Here is a 20,444-nt window from a genome sequence, read left to right on the forward strand (position 1 = left end):
CTATTCCTGCTTGGTAATCCATCTAGCTTAGTATTTCCTACACAGACTGGCAGGAGCTATTCCAGAGTTTCAAACTCCCCACCCCACCCACACTTCTGTTGAGCATTGATAAGCAATACATGCTCCTTTTGCCCTGACTTACCTGCAGATTTTCGGGACTGAACCTGGGACCTTCTTTATACAAAGCCACCAGGCTATGCTTCCTCCTCTTCGCCATATACACATGAAATCCAAGAGAAAACCTTTACTACGGAGCTCACTAGGTGAACTTTGGCAAGACACAGCCTCCCAAGCTAAACTACCTCATAGGAATGTGGTTGGGGCTAAAATGTCACATTGAGTGCCTTTGGGGAAGGGAACAAAATAAAACAGCTGTTCACCTCCAAGAATGAGCAATGTCCAGAGTGAGAAAAGCTTAAAAGGCAGAACAAGGATAAGGAATCACATGTAACTGATGGGGGTGGGGTGGGGGCAGAAACAGCAGGGTGGGGGGCTGCACACAGGCATGGAATCCCAGAGGTGAGGTTTACTGGGGAGTCAGAATGGGCAGTGTAGGGTGGACAGAGGAAGACGGGTAAACTCACCCTGTTCAAGGTCTTCCAACAGAACCCCTCTTTTAATGAGCTCCTCTCTTGGCTTTCGCATTGAAATCTTTCGTTCTAAAACTGACATTACATTGGAGAAAAAAACCAGCACTCAGAATACAGGGCAAGTCAAAGATTTTGAAAAAAAAATCCTTTAAGACACCATATGTGGCCTAAGTGACTGTTTTTTTTAGGGCTGAATGTTAAACTACTAGACAGTCCAGACTGTTTGTGCTTATCTAAAACACTAGGAGGGAAACAAACTATTTTCCCTAAACCATATCTCTGCAAGAAAAGGGGCTACCAGCATCTTATTGCTAAAAGCACATAGCCTTTACTTTTAAGAAAAGTAGTTCCCATACATCTTTTCAAGGGAACCTCAGTCTGTGATTGTGCCTTGTTCAAGGCTTCAGTCCCTAATGTTTGACCAGTTTTGAGGGTTTTCCTAAATTTGTGAAAAGGAACATTTTCCGTCCCACATCACTGTGTATGACATATTTTACAGCTCCATTCCACCACCATCACCACCAGCCTTCTCCAAACACTTAGGGGCCTCATGACCATTATGTGATGAAGTACAACTTGAGAGAGGACAGTTGCAGAAACAGCTGCTCCCTTGCATGAGTGTAGATAACTTCTTAAATTTAAGTTTAAGATTTGATACGGGCCAGTTCTGGGATTTTGTGAAAGCAGCTGAGAAAGGTGGGACCCAAGAAGGACAAATCCATTCCATCGCAAAGAACCCTCATAGGCTTGGGAAGAAGGGGGTGCAAAAGTTTAGTGTCTTACCTTCTGAAGTCTCCTTAAACTTGCCACTGCTTTTCTTTTTCCTCCACTTCCAAGGTTTAAAGATCTTGCCAAAACCTGCAAACTTGCTTTTTCTCTTGGAAGGAGGTGTCGTGTCACCAGATTCCAGAACGTCAGCCCCCATTCCAGCATCTTGTGATGGCTGATCCACCTCCTCAGCTACACAGAAAGGAAATACAGAAATATTTAATTATCTGTACAGTGGAGATAGAGATAAAGAAAAACTTTCTCTCTTGTTCTGTGTTAGGAAGATGCCTTATACCAGGTTAGACTATTTGTCCATCCAGACCACTATGATCTGGTAGCAGCTCTCCAGGATCTGAGACAGAAAGAGGTATTTTGCATCACTGGCTATTTGAGCTTTTTAAGTAGAGATGTCAGAGACCTACTGCATACAAAGAATGACTTGCATACGAACCCATCTTTATAGGCAAATCCACTTAGCTCAGCTGCTTTCTCTTAAAGGTTTTATAGTGCTGCAGATCTAAAACTATTTTGCATTGGTTAATTCATAATGGTCGGCTCTTGTCTTCAAAAGGCTTTTAAAATGAAATATTTACTTCATTTTATTTATTTATTTATTTTATAAGGATATTTATAAACTGCCAAGGAAAGGAAAGAATCATGGCGGTGTACCGTAAAATCATAAAAACATCATAATGGTGTAAAATCATTACATACAGAACAAAACGAGCAACACTTGGTGAAAAGCAAAAACGTTTTCAGCAGGTAAGAAAATATTATATTTGTATGTGCCTGTTTGATTTCACTAGGGAAAGTGTTCCCAGTTATGGCACTGTATTTTATGTACCGCTAAGCTGCCTTGCCCTAAAAGAAATGTTCTAAATAAATAAAACATTTGCAGATTCCATCTTTCCATCCTCTAACTACCGGTAATCCTCCAACTGACTTGACTAGCAGAAATACAGGCTACATAGACGCCATACATTTCAAATCACAGAGAAGTCCACCCCAAAGAATCCTGGGATCTGTAGTTCCGTGAGGGGCAAGCTACAGTCTCCAAGATTCTTCTGTGAGGATGTACTTTGAACATGCTTCAAATGTATGGTGTGTACACAGCCATAATGTAAGTGGGAGGGAGAAACAGAGATACAAAGCCAGACAAAATGACGCTGAAACCTTCACATAGCCAGGCATTGTCAAACAAGAGCAGCAAGGAAAACAGTAGATATGCAAAGTCCAATATGTATGTGCAAGAGAAGGTAGAAATGTGTTCAGAAATCCATTATGTGACCTATGATTCACAAACAAAAATACTTTCCGTTGTACTGCTTTGCAGGACAATCTTTGCATCGAACTAGCCAAAATGATCTATCTTATCAGTAAAGTTACAATATTTAGTTTTTTCCTTCCTATTAAAAGAAAAGAAAAGAAGGTGCTGATATCCTGGGCCAAGAGTAACAATCTCAGGAAAGCAACACAATAATCACCTCCTATTCCACCTACTGTTCTGGCATTTTCCAAACATTTTCAAAAAGGAAAAGAGCTCAGGAGGGGAAAGTTGACTTGTGGGAAAACAGTTCTGCAATTTGAAGCACCCAAATGAGTACAGCAAAACAAACAAGACTTGGATATGAATCCTGAGCCCAGATAGATTCATGCTTGCAGAATTTTTATGTTTTCTGCAATCTTGGTTTCTGCCCAACTGCGGAATGAGGCAGATGGGTGGGAGGGGAAAGCTCCTGAAAACATGGATCAACTGTTGGAAAGGCTAGCTGCATAAATGCCTCCACTGGCAAGCAGGTGCCCGTTTCATAGACCTCCGGTTCACCAATAGCTGCTCCTGCCTCTGTGTCCCTTTTATTTTTTATTTCATTTCAAACATTTCAAGCACACTTTGATCCTACTTTTTCCAGTTGGAAAAACTTCCAAAACAGCTACCAATAGTTAAAATATAATAAGTTAAAAGGTTAACAGGGGCAGCTAACCTTTTGTGGCCATAAGGCCGCACTTACTCTTGGGCCAATCCTGTAGGGGGCCTCTTGCCAGTGGTGGATGTGTTTACCAACCCCCCCAGAGGTATACAGCCCCACCCATGCAAACCAGCTGAGGTGGGGGTTGTTCTTGCCTCCTCTCCACTTATCAGATGATCAATCAATTGAACGAAGAGGGGCACTTTGCATACCCATCAAGGCACTGGGCAGGCTAACCGGTTTAAACCTCTCCACCCACCCTAGCACCATGTATACTCTATGTCAGGGGTAGTCAACCTTTTTATACCTACCGCCCACTAATGCATCTCTCTTGATGGTAAAATTTCCTTACCGCCCATCAGTGCTCGATGGAAGGAGGATTCAGCTTGTGCCATAGAACCCCCTACTGTCCACCTAGAATCCCGAAATGCCTACTAGTGTGCAGTAGGGAACAGGTTGACAACCCCTGCTTTATATTATATGTTATTTTTGCAGCCACCAATTTTGGTGAGGTCTTTGGTGTGGGGTATAAATACTGGCTTCATGTCCAGATGAGTCCCCCACCCCCAGAACGAGCTTGCCACTCCTAACACAGAATGAAAACCAAAAAGAAACAATTAAAAGAGGGGGGAAGGAAGGGGCCAACCAAACAATAATCAGCAGACATAATCAAAGAGCAAGTCTAGCCTTTGAAATACTATCCACCAAAAACAGGAGGAGGGGAACTCTTTCCTATTGTATTATTTCAGCCACTATGATTTTTGGGTGATTTAGCTTTAATGTTGTGAAGTTTCATTTTACTTAAAAGTGAAAAAGGTAGCCGTTCCCTATAAATAAATCAGGATATTATAGGAATCCAAATGTCACAAGTCCCCTAGTTTAGGAGCTCAGAGCAAACATTATACCCTATGGGTGCAAAACCCTAGAAAGATAATAGCAGCAATATTTCATCATATTGTCACACTTTGCATACTATAAAATATTCAGACAATCAACAGGTGTTGGACACCATAAAGTGTTGTTACACAAATCCTTCCAGCTTGTTCAAGTGACTATACAGTGGTTTGTGATGCAGTGAAAGTAGAATGCAGTGGATAGGGTTTGAACATTATAAAATCAAGCTTCCAATCCCCATGTAAATCTCACTTAATTTCCTTGACTAAATCCTCCTCTCTCAGTATTACTAACAAAGCATTTTTACAAGAACAGCAGCATGGTAAAGCACTCGGCACACTGAAAACCATAAAAACCATACTGAAAACCACTTTAGAAATAAATGCATTTGCTCCTCTCTCTCTCTCTCTCTCTCTCTCACACACCCACACACACCGTACAGTGGTACCTCGGGTTGCAGACCCAATCTGTTCCAGGGTGCCATTCGCACCCCAAAAAGTCCGCAACCCGAGCAGTGCTTTCACGCATGCACGAAAGCACGATAGTGTGCTTCTACGCATGTAGCGGAACCCAGAAGTAAACACTTCCGGGTCCACCGCGTTCCCAACCCAGAAAAACGCAATCCACAGCAGACACAACCTGAGGTATGACTGTATAGGACAGCCATCCCCAAACTGTGGCCCTCCAGATGTTTTGGCCTACAACTCCCATGAACCCTAGCTAAGAGGACCAGTGGTCAGGGATGATGGGAATTGTAGTCCAAAACATCTGGAGGGCCGAAGTTTGGGGATGCCTGGTATAGGATGTCTAACATCTTTGTGGCAAATACTAGGGAAGCTCAAACCATCAGGATACTAGATAAAGGACAAGAAGACATTCCAGAAAAAGAAGACTGAGCAAGGAAAGCATGATTTCCACATCACATTTTACTCAGAGAACAGCAATTCATCAGATTCCTTAGTCTAACTAAAAGAATGCCATTAACTTCATTAAAATGTGCAGGAATGGAAAGGAGGTGATCAGAGAAACAGAAGCACTTCCAAGATGCACTGTCTCACCCCCTCCTTCCGCGATGACCTATAACATTAATCTGTAATGAAGATGCTGAAAGCCTGGATCCAAACATGGATCAACTAAGTGCTCTGTGCAAAGCCTGCTTCCTTCCACACACAAGGGAAGAAGGAAGGGTACGACCAGAAGAAAGGAAGGAAAGAAAAAATCATTCTGCATCAGGGAGATGCCTGCCAGCAGTCAGAAACATTAAATTGCCAAGAAGTGTATTCACAATGCTCATTGGAGCATTCTGATCTTTTGTCTGGCAAGAAATGGTGAGCAAACATTTCCAAGCCTATTCATGGCCAGTAATGGTGCCATGCAAAACAGCAAACACCATGATGTGACAAGACCAGCAAAGTTGACCTCAAAATATATTTGGGATGTACTTTTTGAAACCCAAAATTTGATACAACGTTCCAGAGCAAAACTAGATATGTTCCCTCCTTAAAATACCGAAAGTTTTCTGATAATTAATGGGTGGCACCCAAAGTTGTCCTGCCTGCCACTTCTTCACTTTCATGTAAAAGTTAGGAAGGTTTCTTTTTTCCCCTTTCTGCAAAACCCTCTGGATGTCAAGAAAGAGCACTGAACAAAATGATCAATTAGGCAGTTTACGTGTCACAATTAAGCCTGCTTTTGTGTTTATCACAGCTGCAATTCAATACAATGCCTGCATTGCCTAGAACGCACAATCAGTTAATTCTGCTTTTTACTCTTGGGCTTGTAATATTCAGAGACATTGACAGATAACCTGTAAGCAGTGAAAAACAACAACAGCATGGCTACAATTTAGAATAAAAAGATAAATGCATGGCCAAGCCACCACAACCTAATGTACAGTATACAATAGTTTGCCCTTTATTCTGGCTAGTTTATAATTAAGAACAGTTTTCCATCATCCTAAACAAGATTGACACAGAATTATGTTAAAATGCCCAATGAAGGCCAATAAAAACTTCCAGATGCTATTCTTATAGCTCAGAATGAAAACAGATGTGCCTTGGGAGATCTGGGGTTTTGATTTCCCCGCCCCCTCCAAGTTATTACCCAGCTGGAGAAAAATAACACAGATATGATACAGGTAACCGTCTTTTCCATCAGTAGGATTAATAACAGCAGGATTGGGGGAGGGGGAGAATGTAGGTAAAAGATTACTGCCTGTTCTAATCCATCACCACCATCGCAGCACACAGCTGCTTAAGTTAAAAAAATAAGTCAAAACAGTTCATGGACCTCCCACCCACACCATGTCTGTTTTGGCCTTTAAGAGTTTATTAACATTCACTTCCACTTATTCATTTATTTAGAGCAGGCATCCCCAAACTGCGGCCCTCCAGATGTTTTGGCCTACAATTCCCATGATCCCTAGCTAACAGGACCAGTGGTCGGGGAAGATGGGAATTGTAGCCCCAAACATCTGGAGGGCCGAAGTTTGGGGATGCCTGATTTAGAGCATGTCTACAGGCACAAATGCTCCTAGAGTGGCTTACATACAACCATTTGTAGCAAGACAGTCCCTTCCCACAGGCATACAACAGCATGACACAAGAGGAAAGGGGGACAAGGAGGGAAGAAGAAGAAAAGGAAATTGAAGACACAGATGCTTAAAAGTTAAATAGGAGGGTTTTTTTTATAATGACCAGCTGGAATGGAAACAGTTCAGGGGCATGAGGTGCTTTCAGAATAGCTGATGGGGTGAGTGGGATACCATTGACACAAAGAGAAGAGCCACTAAAATATCCACCTTATGAAGCAACAGTGTCTTCTGTTTGTTCTGTATGATTAATTAGTGGGTGAATCAGCTGCTCCCAGTATGCTTTAGGAGTGAGGCATTTCAGGTAACTGCATTACTCAGAGATGGCTTACACACTGAGGTGATGGGGCGTGTGTTCCCTTGGAATCCCCTGGAACAAATCTGGGTCTCGGCAAGAGTAGAGATGAAGCACATGGCAACCCAAGGAAACAACTGCACACTGGCATTTCATGTCCAGATTTGGAGTTCTTAAAAAAATAAAACAATAGAAGGGCTTGCATAAAAGCCCCTCTCGGTACTGATCAATCTTTGTTGCATAAGAAAGAGCTTCAGAGAGCACACACCAACTTCACGTCTGAGTCATGAAGTTGGGGAAAAGTCTGGACAGGACTTCCGGAAGACACAACAGGTGGAACTGAGAAATGGGAAGGGCTGCAGCTCAGCTTTCCCTACCAATGCCCCCAGGTTCAATTCTTTGCACTTCCATCTCTAAAGGATCTCAGGTAGCAAGTGGTGGGAAAGACCTTTGTCTGAGATCCAAGAGAGTTGCTGCTAGCCAGTGTAGACATCATCAAACTAGGTAGGCCAGCTGTCTCACTCAGTAGAAGGCGGCCTCTCAATGTATGAATTTATTCTCGCGTTGAGTAAAATAAAAACTACAAATGCAAACACTAATCAAAGTGGTTCACAAATCAAAACATATTCCAGGAAAACAGTATAAAACATATAAACTCTTGGAAGACACATATTTACAACATTACAACTATAACACATGTACAGTGGTACCTCGGTTTATGAACCCAATTGGTTCTGGAAGTCTGTTCATAAACTGAAGCGTTCATAAACTGAAGCAAACTTTCTCATTGAAAGTAATGGAAGGTGGATTAATCCATTCCAGACGGGTCCACGGAGGACTCAACCTGAAGCGTACTTAACCCGAAGCATGGGTGTAATTGGTTCCGGAAGTCTGTTCATAAACTGAAGCGTTCATAAACTGAAGCAAACTTTCCCATTGAAAGTAATGGAAAGTGAATTAATCCGTTCCAGATGGGTTCGCAGCGTTCGTAAACTGAAAATTCATAAACCGAGGTGTTCATAAACCAAGGTTCCACTGTACTACAACAGATGAGCATTATAATACCAGATCAATCACCTGAGGAAAATTTCCGCCTTTTATTAAATTCTTACATTTACATACCGCCTTTCCTTCAAGGAGCTCAAGGCAATATACATTGCCCTCCTCCATTTGATCCTCACAACCACACCTAGTGAGGTAGGGCTGAGAGTGGTATGTGATTAGCCCAAGATACAGTGAGATTCAATGTTGGATGGGGATTTAAAGTTTACCTTAACTCTAGTGTCCAAAGTGTATGAAAATATCCAATTCAATTGCCCTAGCAATTAATTCTGATGCCAATTCAGCTATTTGACTTTTGTGCCACAAAAATTCTTTGTGCAAGGTAGGAAGGAAACCCAAATAAAACAGATGTTTAAAAGTCAAGCAGAATAAATGTTATGCATAATCTTGCTATAAATTTGGTCCCAAAGAATAAAGATACAGAGCAAGTAAGATAATTTCTTATATCAGACCAATGTCTCCTTGCATTGGAATATTCAAGCTTTTGCACTGCACAGATTCTGAGAAAGGTGAGTAGAATATCACAATCTGGATCATATCATGCTTTTTTTTTACAGTTCTACTGTGCCTGTAATTCACAATCTGTGTGAACTTTTAAGTACATTTGGCAACAAGGTTACCAGAGCAGACAATCTAAGTAAGTGTACGTTTATAAATTCATGACCATCTTTTAATCCCAAACAATTTCATACAGCAAATCAAACATTTTACTATGTTGGTACATATTTTGCATACAGATTTATTTATTTGTTGAAGTATTTATAATCCACTTTCATAAAAGTATAACACGGTGGTATACAACATACAAGATTATAATCAAACCAGTAAAAGCACCAGTAAAAACATCAATAAAAACACCAATAAAACATCAGTAAGTATTGGTTGGTTTAGGAAGGAGGAAGCATATTGCAACGACCTGCCTAAACAATGAGCGTGGCTCATTGGATAGCAACTGCTGGATTTAGGAGACGAAGCTTCACCTACAGCGAAAGACATTTGACACAACACTGTTTCAGCATTATATGTGTAAAGAACCACCAAGCAGGACCTGTAACAAAATGATGCAGTATATCCTCATTTTCCACATAGGTGTACTCCAGTGCAAGGTGCCAGGTAGCCTTAGTGTCACCCAGACAGCATTCCTGTCATAAGCATTCCTGTTCTCTTTTCCAACTGACCCTCAGCACTCCATGGCTGAGTATGCTCAGTGCCCAAGAAGATGTTTTGGCGGAAGGGTTGCCCACTTGGCTTTGATTTTTAAAAGACGTTGTGGGTTTTTTTGGGGTACTTCCACAGACCTTACTTAATGTTCCCTCAGTGATCCTGTTTTTGGCTCTACTCCTGACACCACCCACTACCTGAATTTGCAACACGTTTGATAGCTGTCAGGAAGATAAATTTAGAGTACTGTACTGCAAATACTGACACACCAAAATATTTTTTTATTGAAGGATGGTATATCACCATTTGTAGAAGCCATATCAGTTGATCAAGATGAATTATTTTTTAGAGTTCTATAAGGCACTACCATACAGGGACCCAGGTGGCACTGTGGTTAAACCACTGAGCCTAGGGCTTGCTGATCAGAAGGTCGGCGGTTCGAATCCCTGTGACAGGGTGAGCTCCCGTTGCTTGGTCCCAGCTCCTGCCAACCTAGCAGTTCGAAAGCACGTCAAAATGCAAGTAGATAAATAGCCGGGAAGGTAAACGGCGTTTCCATGTGCTGCTCTGGTTTGCCAGAAGTGGCTTTGTCATGCTGGCCACATGACCTGGAAGCTATACGCTGGCTCCCTCGGCCAATAATGCGAGATGAGCGCGCAACCCCAGAGTCGGTCACGACTGGACCTAATGGTCAGGGGTCCCTTTACCTTTACCTTTTAAGGCACTACCATGGTATATTCAGTCCTAATACAAGAGAGAGATTTATTTTAATTGTTTCTAAGCTGCACAGTCAGATAACACATGGTGCTCCCATTTTGCTGAAGCGAAACAAGTCTGAGTCTGATCAGTGCTCAAATGGCAAGCTGCCTGAGAACCTATGTACAACCCCTTGACCTCAATGATGGAAGATATAACAAACATAACATAACAATGTGTCTTAAACACCTTCATATATTTTATTAAACAAGAAGCTGAAACTTATGTGAATTTGGTTCACAAATGTAGTTCTGTACACTCAAGTAATAGCAACCTATCTATGCATTACACATACCCCCCAACTCTCCTCTTTAGGTGAAGAAGAAGAGACAACACACAAGAAAGGTAACATGGGAACATGCCAATGACAGCTCTCATCCCAAGTGGTGTATTGACAGTTCTGCCTTTCATTCATTTTGAGAAAGGTGTACACCTGGAACACCCACTGCTTTCACACCAAGGCACATTTTTCTATTGACAAGTTGCTTAAAATTAAAATATTCAATTATGGGAAGGCACACGTGTGTAGTGACAGCATCCACCCACAAGCAGAGGGGAATGAACAACAACAGTTAAATGTAGTAACCCTAATGAATTAAAGCAGCACATTTGGTCCAAGAAACTGTCTCACCCTTATTTTTAAGGATGTTATGAATGGCTGGATGACAGCGACTGATGCAGTTGAGATGCTCGTATCCCTTCACCGTTCAAAGACTTCGTGAGCATGGACTATCACTATTTTACCTTCTTCCTTTTTTAGCTTTCTTGTGTTATGCAATTCAGACGGATAGCAAGGTTAGTTACAACAAACACAGGAAGGAGTCCCGTGGCACCTTAGAAACTACCAGTTTTGATGAGTCACGAGCTTTTGTGGGCAAGTGTTCACTTCATCTAATACATTAACATCAGCAAGTAAATTAAACATACAAATAGAGATATGCAAACAGACGTGTGTATGCACTCATAATTCAGGTGAAGGCAGCACTTTTTGCATCTGATGAAGTAAGCTCTAACCCTTGAAAATGTATGCCACAATAAATCATATAGTCTTTATCAAGCCACAGGGCTCTACTTTATATGACAAGCCGTATGTCCCCAAGTGATGAAAAAGGAAAAAGATTACAAATGCAGAGCCAAATAACTTGGTAAAGTATGAAGCACACTTGCTCCATAGCAAGTGGATATCTTTCAGGCCCAATACCAAGACCACATAATTAGGTTTAAAATTAGCATATTGCATTGCACCAGCAGCAGGTGCCAACTTTGGACATCACACCAACACAGTCATCATGCGGCTGATGTCACCAAGCCAAGAAAACCCCATGATGACAGACACATCAGTGAAAACCTGTTATGCAGCACAGTAAGCCAGTAGGCCTTGGAATAGGTACAAATACAACTTGACAAAACTTCAGCTTTGCATTTGCTCTCACCTGAAGCCAGCAACAATTCTTCTGAGGTCAGTACAAAATAACTCACACTTTGCACCCTAAAATGCAGCAAAGAGGTCTTATTCATACCAACCAACAGTGCAATAAAATCTAGGAACATTGGAAGCTGCCTTATACTGAGTCAGAACACTGGTCCATGTAGGTCAGCATTCTCCGCACTGGCAGGCAGTAGCTTTCCAGAGTTTCAGGCAGGGGGTATTCCCAGCCCTACCTAGAGATACTAGGAACTGAATTTGGGACCTTCTGCATGCAAAGCAGACGCTCCACCATTGAGCTATGGCCTTCCCCATGCAAGCCTTTTGTACAGTATTGATGTAGTAAGATAAAGGCTGTGGTATTTCCATTTTTGCTCTTTCATTAAGGAAGCCTTTTCACATGCCCTCGACATGGCATACCTTCTGCCAAAAGTCATATTTCTCATTCAGAAACTGCAACTCCCATATGATTAAGACTAGCAGTCAGTTTTGAGACACCTACTTCATTCAGACATCTGAATGATTCACAGGGAACACTGCTCCCATTTTCGACATGTCTTGCCATCTACATGTACCATCTGAATACTTCCCTGTTTCTTGACAGCAAAATAATATTTTAAAGAATTTGTCGTAATTATTTGCCTATACCAGAGGTTGGGAACCTGCGGACATTGCTGGGCTATGGTTTCTGTCATCCCTAACTAGTGAGGTGGGTCTTCTGGAAAAAATCGAATTGGAAACTTATGCAAATTACTGGGTAATTTCCGTAGGTTTGGGAATATGTCTAATGCCCTAAAGAGTGGTCTAATTTAGCATGTTTATTTTACTTGTACTTAGCAAACAAGTTAAAACAGTTTGAAACTGCCAAGATTGCCTAATAATGAATCTGCAATTGGCATTCATTCATTGTTACTAAAGAACTTATGAAAGAAAAAAATCCCCACAGAAAAACAAAGCACTGGAAAAAATTCCACTGCCCATTACTATCCCTGACGGTTGCCATCCCAGATGGAGTTGTCCAGCAACTTAGCAGGGCAACAGCTTTTCCATCCCTGGGCAATACCCAACTATTCCAACACTACTCACACCATTTCACAAATGATCACCTTTAAGTCAGATAAGATGTGATTATACAGTACAGTGGTACCTCTACTTACGAATTTAATGTGTTCCGAACACACATTTGTAAGTCGAAAAAAATTGTAAGTCGAAGCCCATAGGAATGCATTGGGAGAAAAAATTCGTAAGTAGAAGCAACCCTATCTAAAAATTCGTAAGTAGAAAAAATCCTATCTAAACCGCATCCAAGATGGTGGACGGAGCTCCATTCGTAAGTAGAAACATTCGTAAGTAGAGTTATTCGTAAGTATAGGTACCACTGTATATCCTTTAAATGGCTATACAGAAGTTATACCAAAATTCTGGCAGCCCAGGGGAGTTAACATTCTTATTTCATAACTAGTGGTTTTCAGCCCGTTTAATAACGGGCGCTAGAATCCTGGGGTTCGGAGAAGCGCTTGCGCAGCGCTTCTCCGAACCCTGGGACCTGTCCTTGCTGTCGGTGGCAGGGGGACAGGAACAGAGGAGGAGAAAGCGCTGCTTTCTCCTCCTCCGTTCCTCTCCCGCAGCCGCCGACAGGAAGCAGACATCCCAGGGTTCGGAGAAGCGCTTGCGCAGCGCTTATCCGAACCCTGGGACCTGTCCTTGCTGTCGGCGGCAGGGGGACAGGAACGGAGGAGGAGAAAGCGCTGCTTTCTCTTCCTCCGTTCCTCTCCCGCAGCCGCCGACAGGAAGCAGACATCCCAGAGTTCGGAGAAGCGCTTGTACAGCGCTTCTCTGAACCCTGGGACCTGTCCTTGCTGTCGGCGGCAGGGGGACAGGAACGAAGGAGGAGAAAGCGCTGCTTTCTCCTCCTCCGTTCCTCTCCCGCAGCCGCCGACAGGAAGCAGACATCCCAGGGTTCGGAGAAGCGCTTGCGCAGCGCTTCTCCGAACCCTGGGACCTGTCCTTGCTGTCAGCGGCAGGGGGACAGGAACGAAGGAGGAGAAAGCGCTGCTTTCTCCTCCTCCGTTCCTCTCCCGCAGCCGCCGACAGGAAGCAGACATCCCAGGGTTCGGAGAAGCGCTTGTGCAGCGCTTCTCCGAACCCTGGGACCCGTCCTTGCTGTCGGCGGCAGGGGGACAGGAACGGAGGAGCGCTTTCTCCTTCCTTCCTCTCCCCCAGCCGCCGACAGGAAGGACGCGCGCACTCTCCCCCCCGCCTCCTCCAACCGCCGCTCCTCACGGGCCAGGGAGGGTTGTGAGGAGGCCTTCGCCGGCCTCCACCCTCGCTTCCCTGACGTGCCCTGCAGTGAGGCGGTGTCCGGCGGGAGCGGCGGTTGGAGGAGGCAGAGGGGGGGGGAGAGTGCGCGCGGGCAGTCTCTGCTGTCCAATCCCTGTGTCTCTGGGGTACATGCGCAGTACCTCAGGGACACACGGGACAACTGGACGCAGGGACATCTTGGACATTATTATATAGGATGCTTTGTGAGCACTGCAGCCTAGTAGGAAAAGGAAATCACTTGTTTCCACAGCTGCTTAATTATATTCTGAAGTTCAAGCTCAAACATGAGAATCAGTTTGGGTGGCACTTCTTTTCATAGGGAACCGAAGAACAAGTCAAGGATGAGTCTCTTACCTGAAAACTGGACTGCCTCACATTATGTTTGCTCAAATGTTTATACAACTATCATGATGAGTGTGGGGAAGTTCACCCCCAGTCCCATCAAAGGAAAAGGGCCTATTATGTTGTTTCCATCATTATAGACATAGTCAATACTATCCACAAAGGCCACATCCACAGGCTGCATTAGGGACAAAAATGTGTTCTAATCACTTGTGAAAGCACAAGCAAATATAACTATTTGTGTGCCACAGTAGACATGTTAGAATTCCTCCAGGTGACATATTTATCAAGTATTTGTTCTGATTTATTTTTACAGTATTTTTATGCACAAACATTATGTGGGGGTTAGATTACATTTGGCCTTTATGGAGCATTCATTCTGATTTGTTTGTGGGGTGGTGATATGACAACCAATATTCATCCCAATTTGCTTGCAGGGGTGACTTCCCATTATTTGTTTACCAAATCTTTTCAATGCATTTCCCTGCTACCTTCTAGATTGCAAAAAGCCCAATTCTTTTTTTAAAGTGGTGTGCTAGAGCAATGCGGTCATAGAATGGTAGAGCTGGAAGGGACCCTGAGGATCAGCTAGTTCCACCCCCTGCAATGCAGGAATATGCAGCTATCTCATACGAGGATCAAACCTGAAACTTTGGCATTATCAGCACCACGCTCTAACCAACTGAGCTATCGACACATTTAAGTCCTTTAATCCACTAACCATGCAAACCTAAAGTTCTGGTATATGCTTGAATACCTCCCACAATACATTGGTAGCAGTCTGGAGGTACCCTTATTTAGCTATAGCAAAAGCATGTGTGCGCACACACAAATATTGTGGCACTAACAGTTTTATTGCACCTTAAGCTTTCAGGAACTAGAGTCCACTTTATCAGCTGCCTCTGAGGAAGTGGGCTTCAGTCCACGAAAGGCAAAATACACCTACTAGCCTTTTAAAAGCCAAAAGACTCCTCTTTGTTTTAACTACTAATGTACCCCCCAACCAGCCAATGAAAATACTAATAAAGTGCTTACTGGCTACTACCTTTACAAATAAATAGGTTAATAATAAATATAGCATGCTAGGGGCTATGACACAGATAGCCAATATGGTGCTTCCCAGATGTTGCTATAACTCTCATCACCCCTAACAACTGGTCAGAGTCCAATAACATCAGGAACACCCCATGGTGGCTCCTCCTGATGCAGTACATCCTTTTCCCTGCCCCCACAAAAAAGCATCTTAAAAATCAGATGAATCACACAGAAAGATAGCCTACAACAGAAGGCACGTAACTCATACAAGTCAATCTAGAAAATATATTTAAAGTCCACAAACCATCTGAATTGGTCATCACCTCAACTAAAACCATCTGTAGAATATTTGCAGGGTCATTTTAAGGAAAAACTAGTAATTTGGCTTGGGTTTGTGGTAGATATACAGAAAGCCTCAACTGCCAAGCCCCCTTATCCAGCCCTTTTAGCAGGGAATGCCAGGCGACAGGGTGAGGCCCACCACACCATCTGGGGAGCTTTACAGATGGCATCTGAAGTTGGTATCTACACCCTCAATCTAAGTAGGAGTGGGAAAAGAAGACAACTGATGCCATCCCACTGGAAGAATAGTGATAAGCCACATGGGAGCTCTTGGGGGGAAAACAAAAAAATCCCCAAATCAAAAACTCACTCTGCTTCCACTGGACATTACTGGCTGGAAGTTCTTCATTCAAATGCAGTTTCCTCCTCAGCCCCTTTGGCAAAGTTAGGTAATCTTAGACTCTGGACTTTAAATGGTCCTACCAGCAGGGGGAGGGTGGGCTTCTCTAAATGGTAATGTGTTTTACTTCACCGCTGCCCTCCCCCAAATAAACTCTTGTACTTCCAGAACATCAGATCACAGATGCAATTTAGAGCCAACACAGATTAAAATATCCAACTAAAGATCAGTCATATCAGAGAGGTAAAAAGACAACTCAACATCTGATTCTTAGTATGAAAGGCTTAATTCCAGCCAAACACACAACATGTTGCTATGCTTGCTGCTGAACTCTTTAAAGCCAGCTTTTCCCATCATCTGACCATTTTGGCAGCAAAAAGCAAGATCAAAAGGACTAGTTCTTAACAGTGCGGCACAGAAACTACAACCCCCACCACCACCGCCCACACTGCAGCAAGTTAAACAGTAAAGTGTATTCCAACCCAAAGGCCTTTAATAAATATTATTATTTTTCTAGATTAAGAAAACAATCCCTTTTTGTCACTTGTTGAGAACTGGAAGCCCCTCTGAGCTGAGTGCAGGTTACACAATCCTTGCATTCTTTTTTGAGCACGCTTCACCTGCAACTCTCACCCTGCCTACAGCCCCAGCTAGACCCTCCATTACTCACCTGAGGGAGCTGGATTTACCGGTCTTGAGTAGCGTGTCTGCCCCATTATGAGAGTCTTTGAGGTAGCTCAGGGAAGGAAGAGAAATAAAAGAGAGTCTATTCTGGAAGCAGACATTAGCCTTTGGGAAGATGACAAGCCAACTCCACAGGGTGAGAGCGACGGAATTGTCTGGAGTCCGGGGAGCAGAACAACAACAGCCAGAACTCAGGAAACGGCCAGGGGTGTAGGTTGAAGCACAAACCCCTCCTGTATTTCCTGTACCCCTGGGCCGGACACTTCGCAATTCTCATAAATAAGCTCCCATGCCAGCTCCTTTCAAGGAGGAATGCCTGTCATTCCACAGTGCGAACTCTGTTTAGGGCTGGATCTCAGGAAGGGGGGCGGAGTCTTCCAACCCCAGAAGCCAAATGAATCAACACCCCTTGCTCTTTAAAAAGCAGGAGTTTAAATGCTGTAAGGGAGTGGAGGAAGGATCAAGAGAGCTCTAAAGAGACTTCAAAGACAGAACAGCTTTTTACAAAAACAGCACCACTACCTAATTGCCACTGTTTTGCTATTCGGAGAAGAAACCTGAGCTTCCCCAGCCCCGTTGAGGACAGATTAGAAGACCAGTAGACACAGATCCAAAATAAGGCTCTTATAAGGTGCTCTGTGTTGGTTTAAGTCTGCAGAGCAATAAATAAAGACTTATTTAAACAAGAAAGCTGGGGTTTTATTGGGTGTGGGTGTGCTTAATTTCTTCTGTACCAGCATGGACGTGGGCAGTGTGCTCCGCATGAAAAGGAAATGTGAGCTGAGGGTGACAGTGACTTTGCTAATACAGTATATCAATTGTGTGTGCCTCCTATGGGACTCATAAAGCTTGCAAAATCTGCAAACAATTAATTGGGCTAACCAAAGGGATAGTTTTGTTCTTATTCAGTATGTGTTGTCTTATTTAACGCAACACATGTCTTGTGTAAGACACATAGTATGTGAGAAACAGAATTCCCTCTAGTATCTGACTTAAAGCACTGTATGTGTCCATGACCTGCCAATAATTTATTTCCCACCGTTATGAAACACTGATATAAGCCCTGTGCATGCATATGCCAGTGTACAAACTTTCAATTAAAGTGGTCCTTCCTAAGGAGATGGCATTTGTTTTCATGGATTACGGGAAGGTAGGCATAAGACAAAGAAAGTTAGTGTGGAAGAGAACCATGGGGAGGGGGGGGGGAAGCAGGGGGAAATCCCACTCCTCTGACTTCAACGCTTACTGCAGTTGTTGAGCTTGCTTTTCCAGTTGAGATTTCCAACCTAACAGATGGATAAAACCTCAACGATTCCAGATTCCAAGACACATTCAGCTGCATTGCACTTCACAAGACTTGGAATCTATATTATGGTCAATTAAAGCACCCAGCTTCATCAAGACACTTCATTTAAAGCTCAAGCTGTTTTTTTTTTTGAAGCATACAAGAAATCACCTAGACACTAAGTACAAAGGTGGCAACGTTGAGTCAGCAGAGAAAGAAGAGTTTGGGAGAATGGATTTCCTCAGCCAAAAGGGATGATAGATGAAATAGATTGATGATTGATCAGTAGACTGATGACAGTTGTCTGGTGGCCCATTCTCACGAGAACACTGAGGTTTATTTAAAGCACTAGGTTCTCACTGTTAAGATACAGGTTAAATCCAACAGATGAATTCCAAAATGACCAATTCCATTAGTCATTTAATTTTTCAAACAAACAAATTCAAATATTTGTTTTCATTTTTTGTGATAGTGAGCTTCTTCTATAAACAACGTTTAATACTGAATCATCCTAGACTCAGTTGGAAGTATACTGCACCAAACAAGTGGGATGAACTTCCAAGTGAATGTGCCTAGGATCGGTGTGTGTGTGTGTGTGTGTGTATGACAATTTGTATCTAGAAATATTTGGCTTGCCATAGGTCCTGTAAAATGGCTCACAACTTCCTGTGTTGCCCTGGCAAAAGGCTGATTTGCACACAAAAGCAATGATGAATCCCACATTTCTACAGTAGCTAACTTGACTATATTTTGGTTAATGTCTGAAGGGCATTCATGTGTCTCAAAACACTTAGTAAACATGCCCTAGGAGCCTGTGCTAATTGCTGCTCTTTGGGACACATTTACCACACCTTTTCAGTATTGTTAATGTCTTTTGAGCATTCAGAATGGAAATGAAGACTCTGCATTTTGCAGATATCTGAAGCAACCTTGATTGAAGTCAGATACTGTATTACACTTCTCCTGGCCCAATGTTTCAACAGGCAAAGAGAAGCTGACCCTGTCAGGTGTCAAAGCCTCATTAGGGAATGTATGGGGTGTTAGGGGACACATAATGCTCCTTCTGGGGTAGTTGCCCACCTTTGGTCCCCACCCTGCAGTCAGCTCTCACCTGTCGCTCCTAGAAGCTGTCAAGATGTGACAACAGCCACAGTCTAGAAACAGCTTTGACTGGCCAGCTAAACAAGGTTAGGGTAGTCAATGGGTCTCAAACCCTCAGTGAGTTAGTATGTGAAATTAGCATGAGAAAACATGCTCTGGCAGGTTAAGCAGATGATCTTGTCTGCTTAATCTGCCAGAGCATGTTTTCTCATGCTAATTTCACATACTAACTAATAGTGGGTCCTACGGTCAAGAGGGCAGCTTCTGCATGTGCTGTAGAGCAGTGGTCCTCAACCTTGGGCCTCCAGATGTTTTTGGCCTACAACTCCCATGATCCCTAGCTAGCAGGACTATTGGTCAGGGATGATGGGAATTGTAGTCTCAAAACATCTGGAGGCCCAAGGTTGAGGACCACTGCTGTAGAGGGAGGAGAGGCAGCTGATGCTTGTCAACCTGGGAAAGTAGCCCATCTAGAAGGAAAACTCTGATCCTAACCCTCCACTACCTTGCAGGGTATCTATGGGGAAGAAAGTGCTAAGAAGTAAACCCTACACAAATCTGGAGTGGAGTCCCTAAGATGGTTGGATGGCAGCTTGCATGCCTCTTTCCAGCAACTCCTGCTGTCAAGCTGATGCCAAACATATTGCTCTGCTTTCCTTTGGACCACATCAGCGAGGCTGAGATGGGGGTCTTGTCACTCGGGCTTCCACCTTGGGGAGGATTTTGGTGCTGCTAACACAGCAGTTGGATTTCACCCCCAGAGTCGCACTCCATTGTCTCTTGAGACAGACAGTGGCCAACAATTAGTAAAGACAAATCTCATACTTTAGGAATCACTGAAATATTGAGTGGTCTCCCACAACTGCAGAACTGAAGGATAGAATTTCCATTACCACCTAAAAAACTGTATCTTAAAATAATGAGGTTGAACTTCAGACTTCAAAGATAATAGGAGCAGCAAGGTTAAATGTGGTCAATACAAATAAATAGAGCAACAGCAGCTTTCTCTGCAGTGACAGTCAATCTTCAAAGCCCTTCAGCAAATTTTATTAAAACCAGTTTCATCGGGAAGATCTGCGTTCAAAACCGTGCTGTGGCATAGATTTACTGAGGGGCCTCCCATAATCTCTGCACAGTTTTCTAATAAATGAGGAACTAAGATCTCCCTTTTAAAAAAGGTGTTATGAGGATAAGAAAAATGTTGCTACTTGTCAAAAGCTGGAGGGAAAGGATGGGTTTCACCTTTAAGTCATCATCAAGATAAATTACTTCATAAAAAAAGAACCTTCTTTTCTTGAGCATACAATATTGGGAATACTTCATTATTGTGTCACTAGGCTGCCCTTGAACACTATCCAGAGGCTATACTGAACACAGTTGTGCTTCCATCTCTTAGGAGACAAACTCCTTCCCTATATCCGATTAATTCATTTACCGTAATCTACATTTCTGCCCAATAGTATAGTTCTCTAGATGGCTCACAA

At 43.0% G+C, this 20,444-nt stretch overlaps 1 protein-coding gene across 10 annotated transcripts in view; it reads right to left on the reverse strand.

The window, feature by feature from the left end:
• PHACTR4 (phosphatase and actin regulator 4) overlaps positions 1–20,444 on the reverse strand; it is an 89,783-nt gene that overhangs the window by 23,483 nt on the left and 45,856 nt on the right. For 5 of the 10 annotated variants that reach the window (XM_035116955.3, XM_060275774.2, XM_060275773.2 and 2 more), the window contains 2 exons: positions 1,374–1,550; positions 585–665 (listed from right to left, as the gene is read on the reverse strand). In XM_035116955.3, the coding sequence (XP_034972846.2) occupies positions 585–665; positions 1,374–1,550 (258 nt within the window). Of the gene's footprint in view, positions 1–584; positions 666–1,373; positions 1,551–16,560; positions 16,894–20,444 lie in introns of those variants that run through there. The other 5 variants (XM_088672376.1, XM_088672377.1, XM_088672378.1 and 2 more) reach the window with 3 other exon arrangements.

The sequence above is a fragment of the Zootoca vivipara genome, chromosome 6 (assembly GCF_965207765.1).
Source record: "Zootoca vivipara chromosome 6, rZooViv2.hap1.1, whole genome shotgun sequence".
NCBI lineage: Eukaryota > Metazoa > Chordata > Lepidosauria > Squamata > Lacertidae > Zootoca > Zootoca vivipara.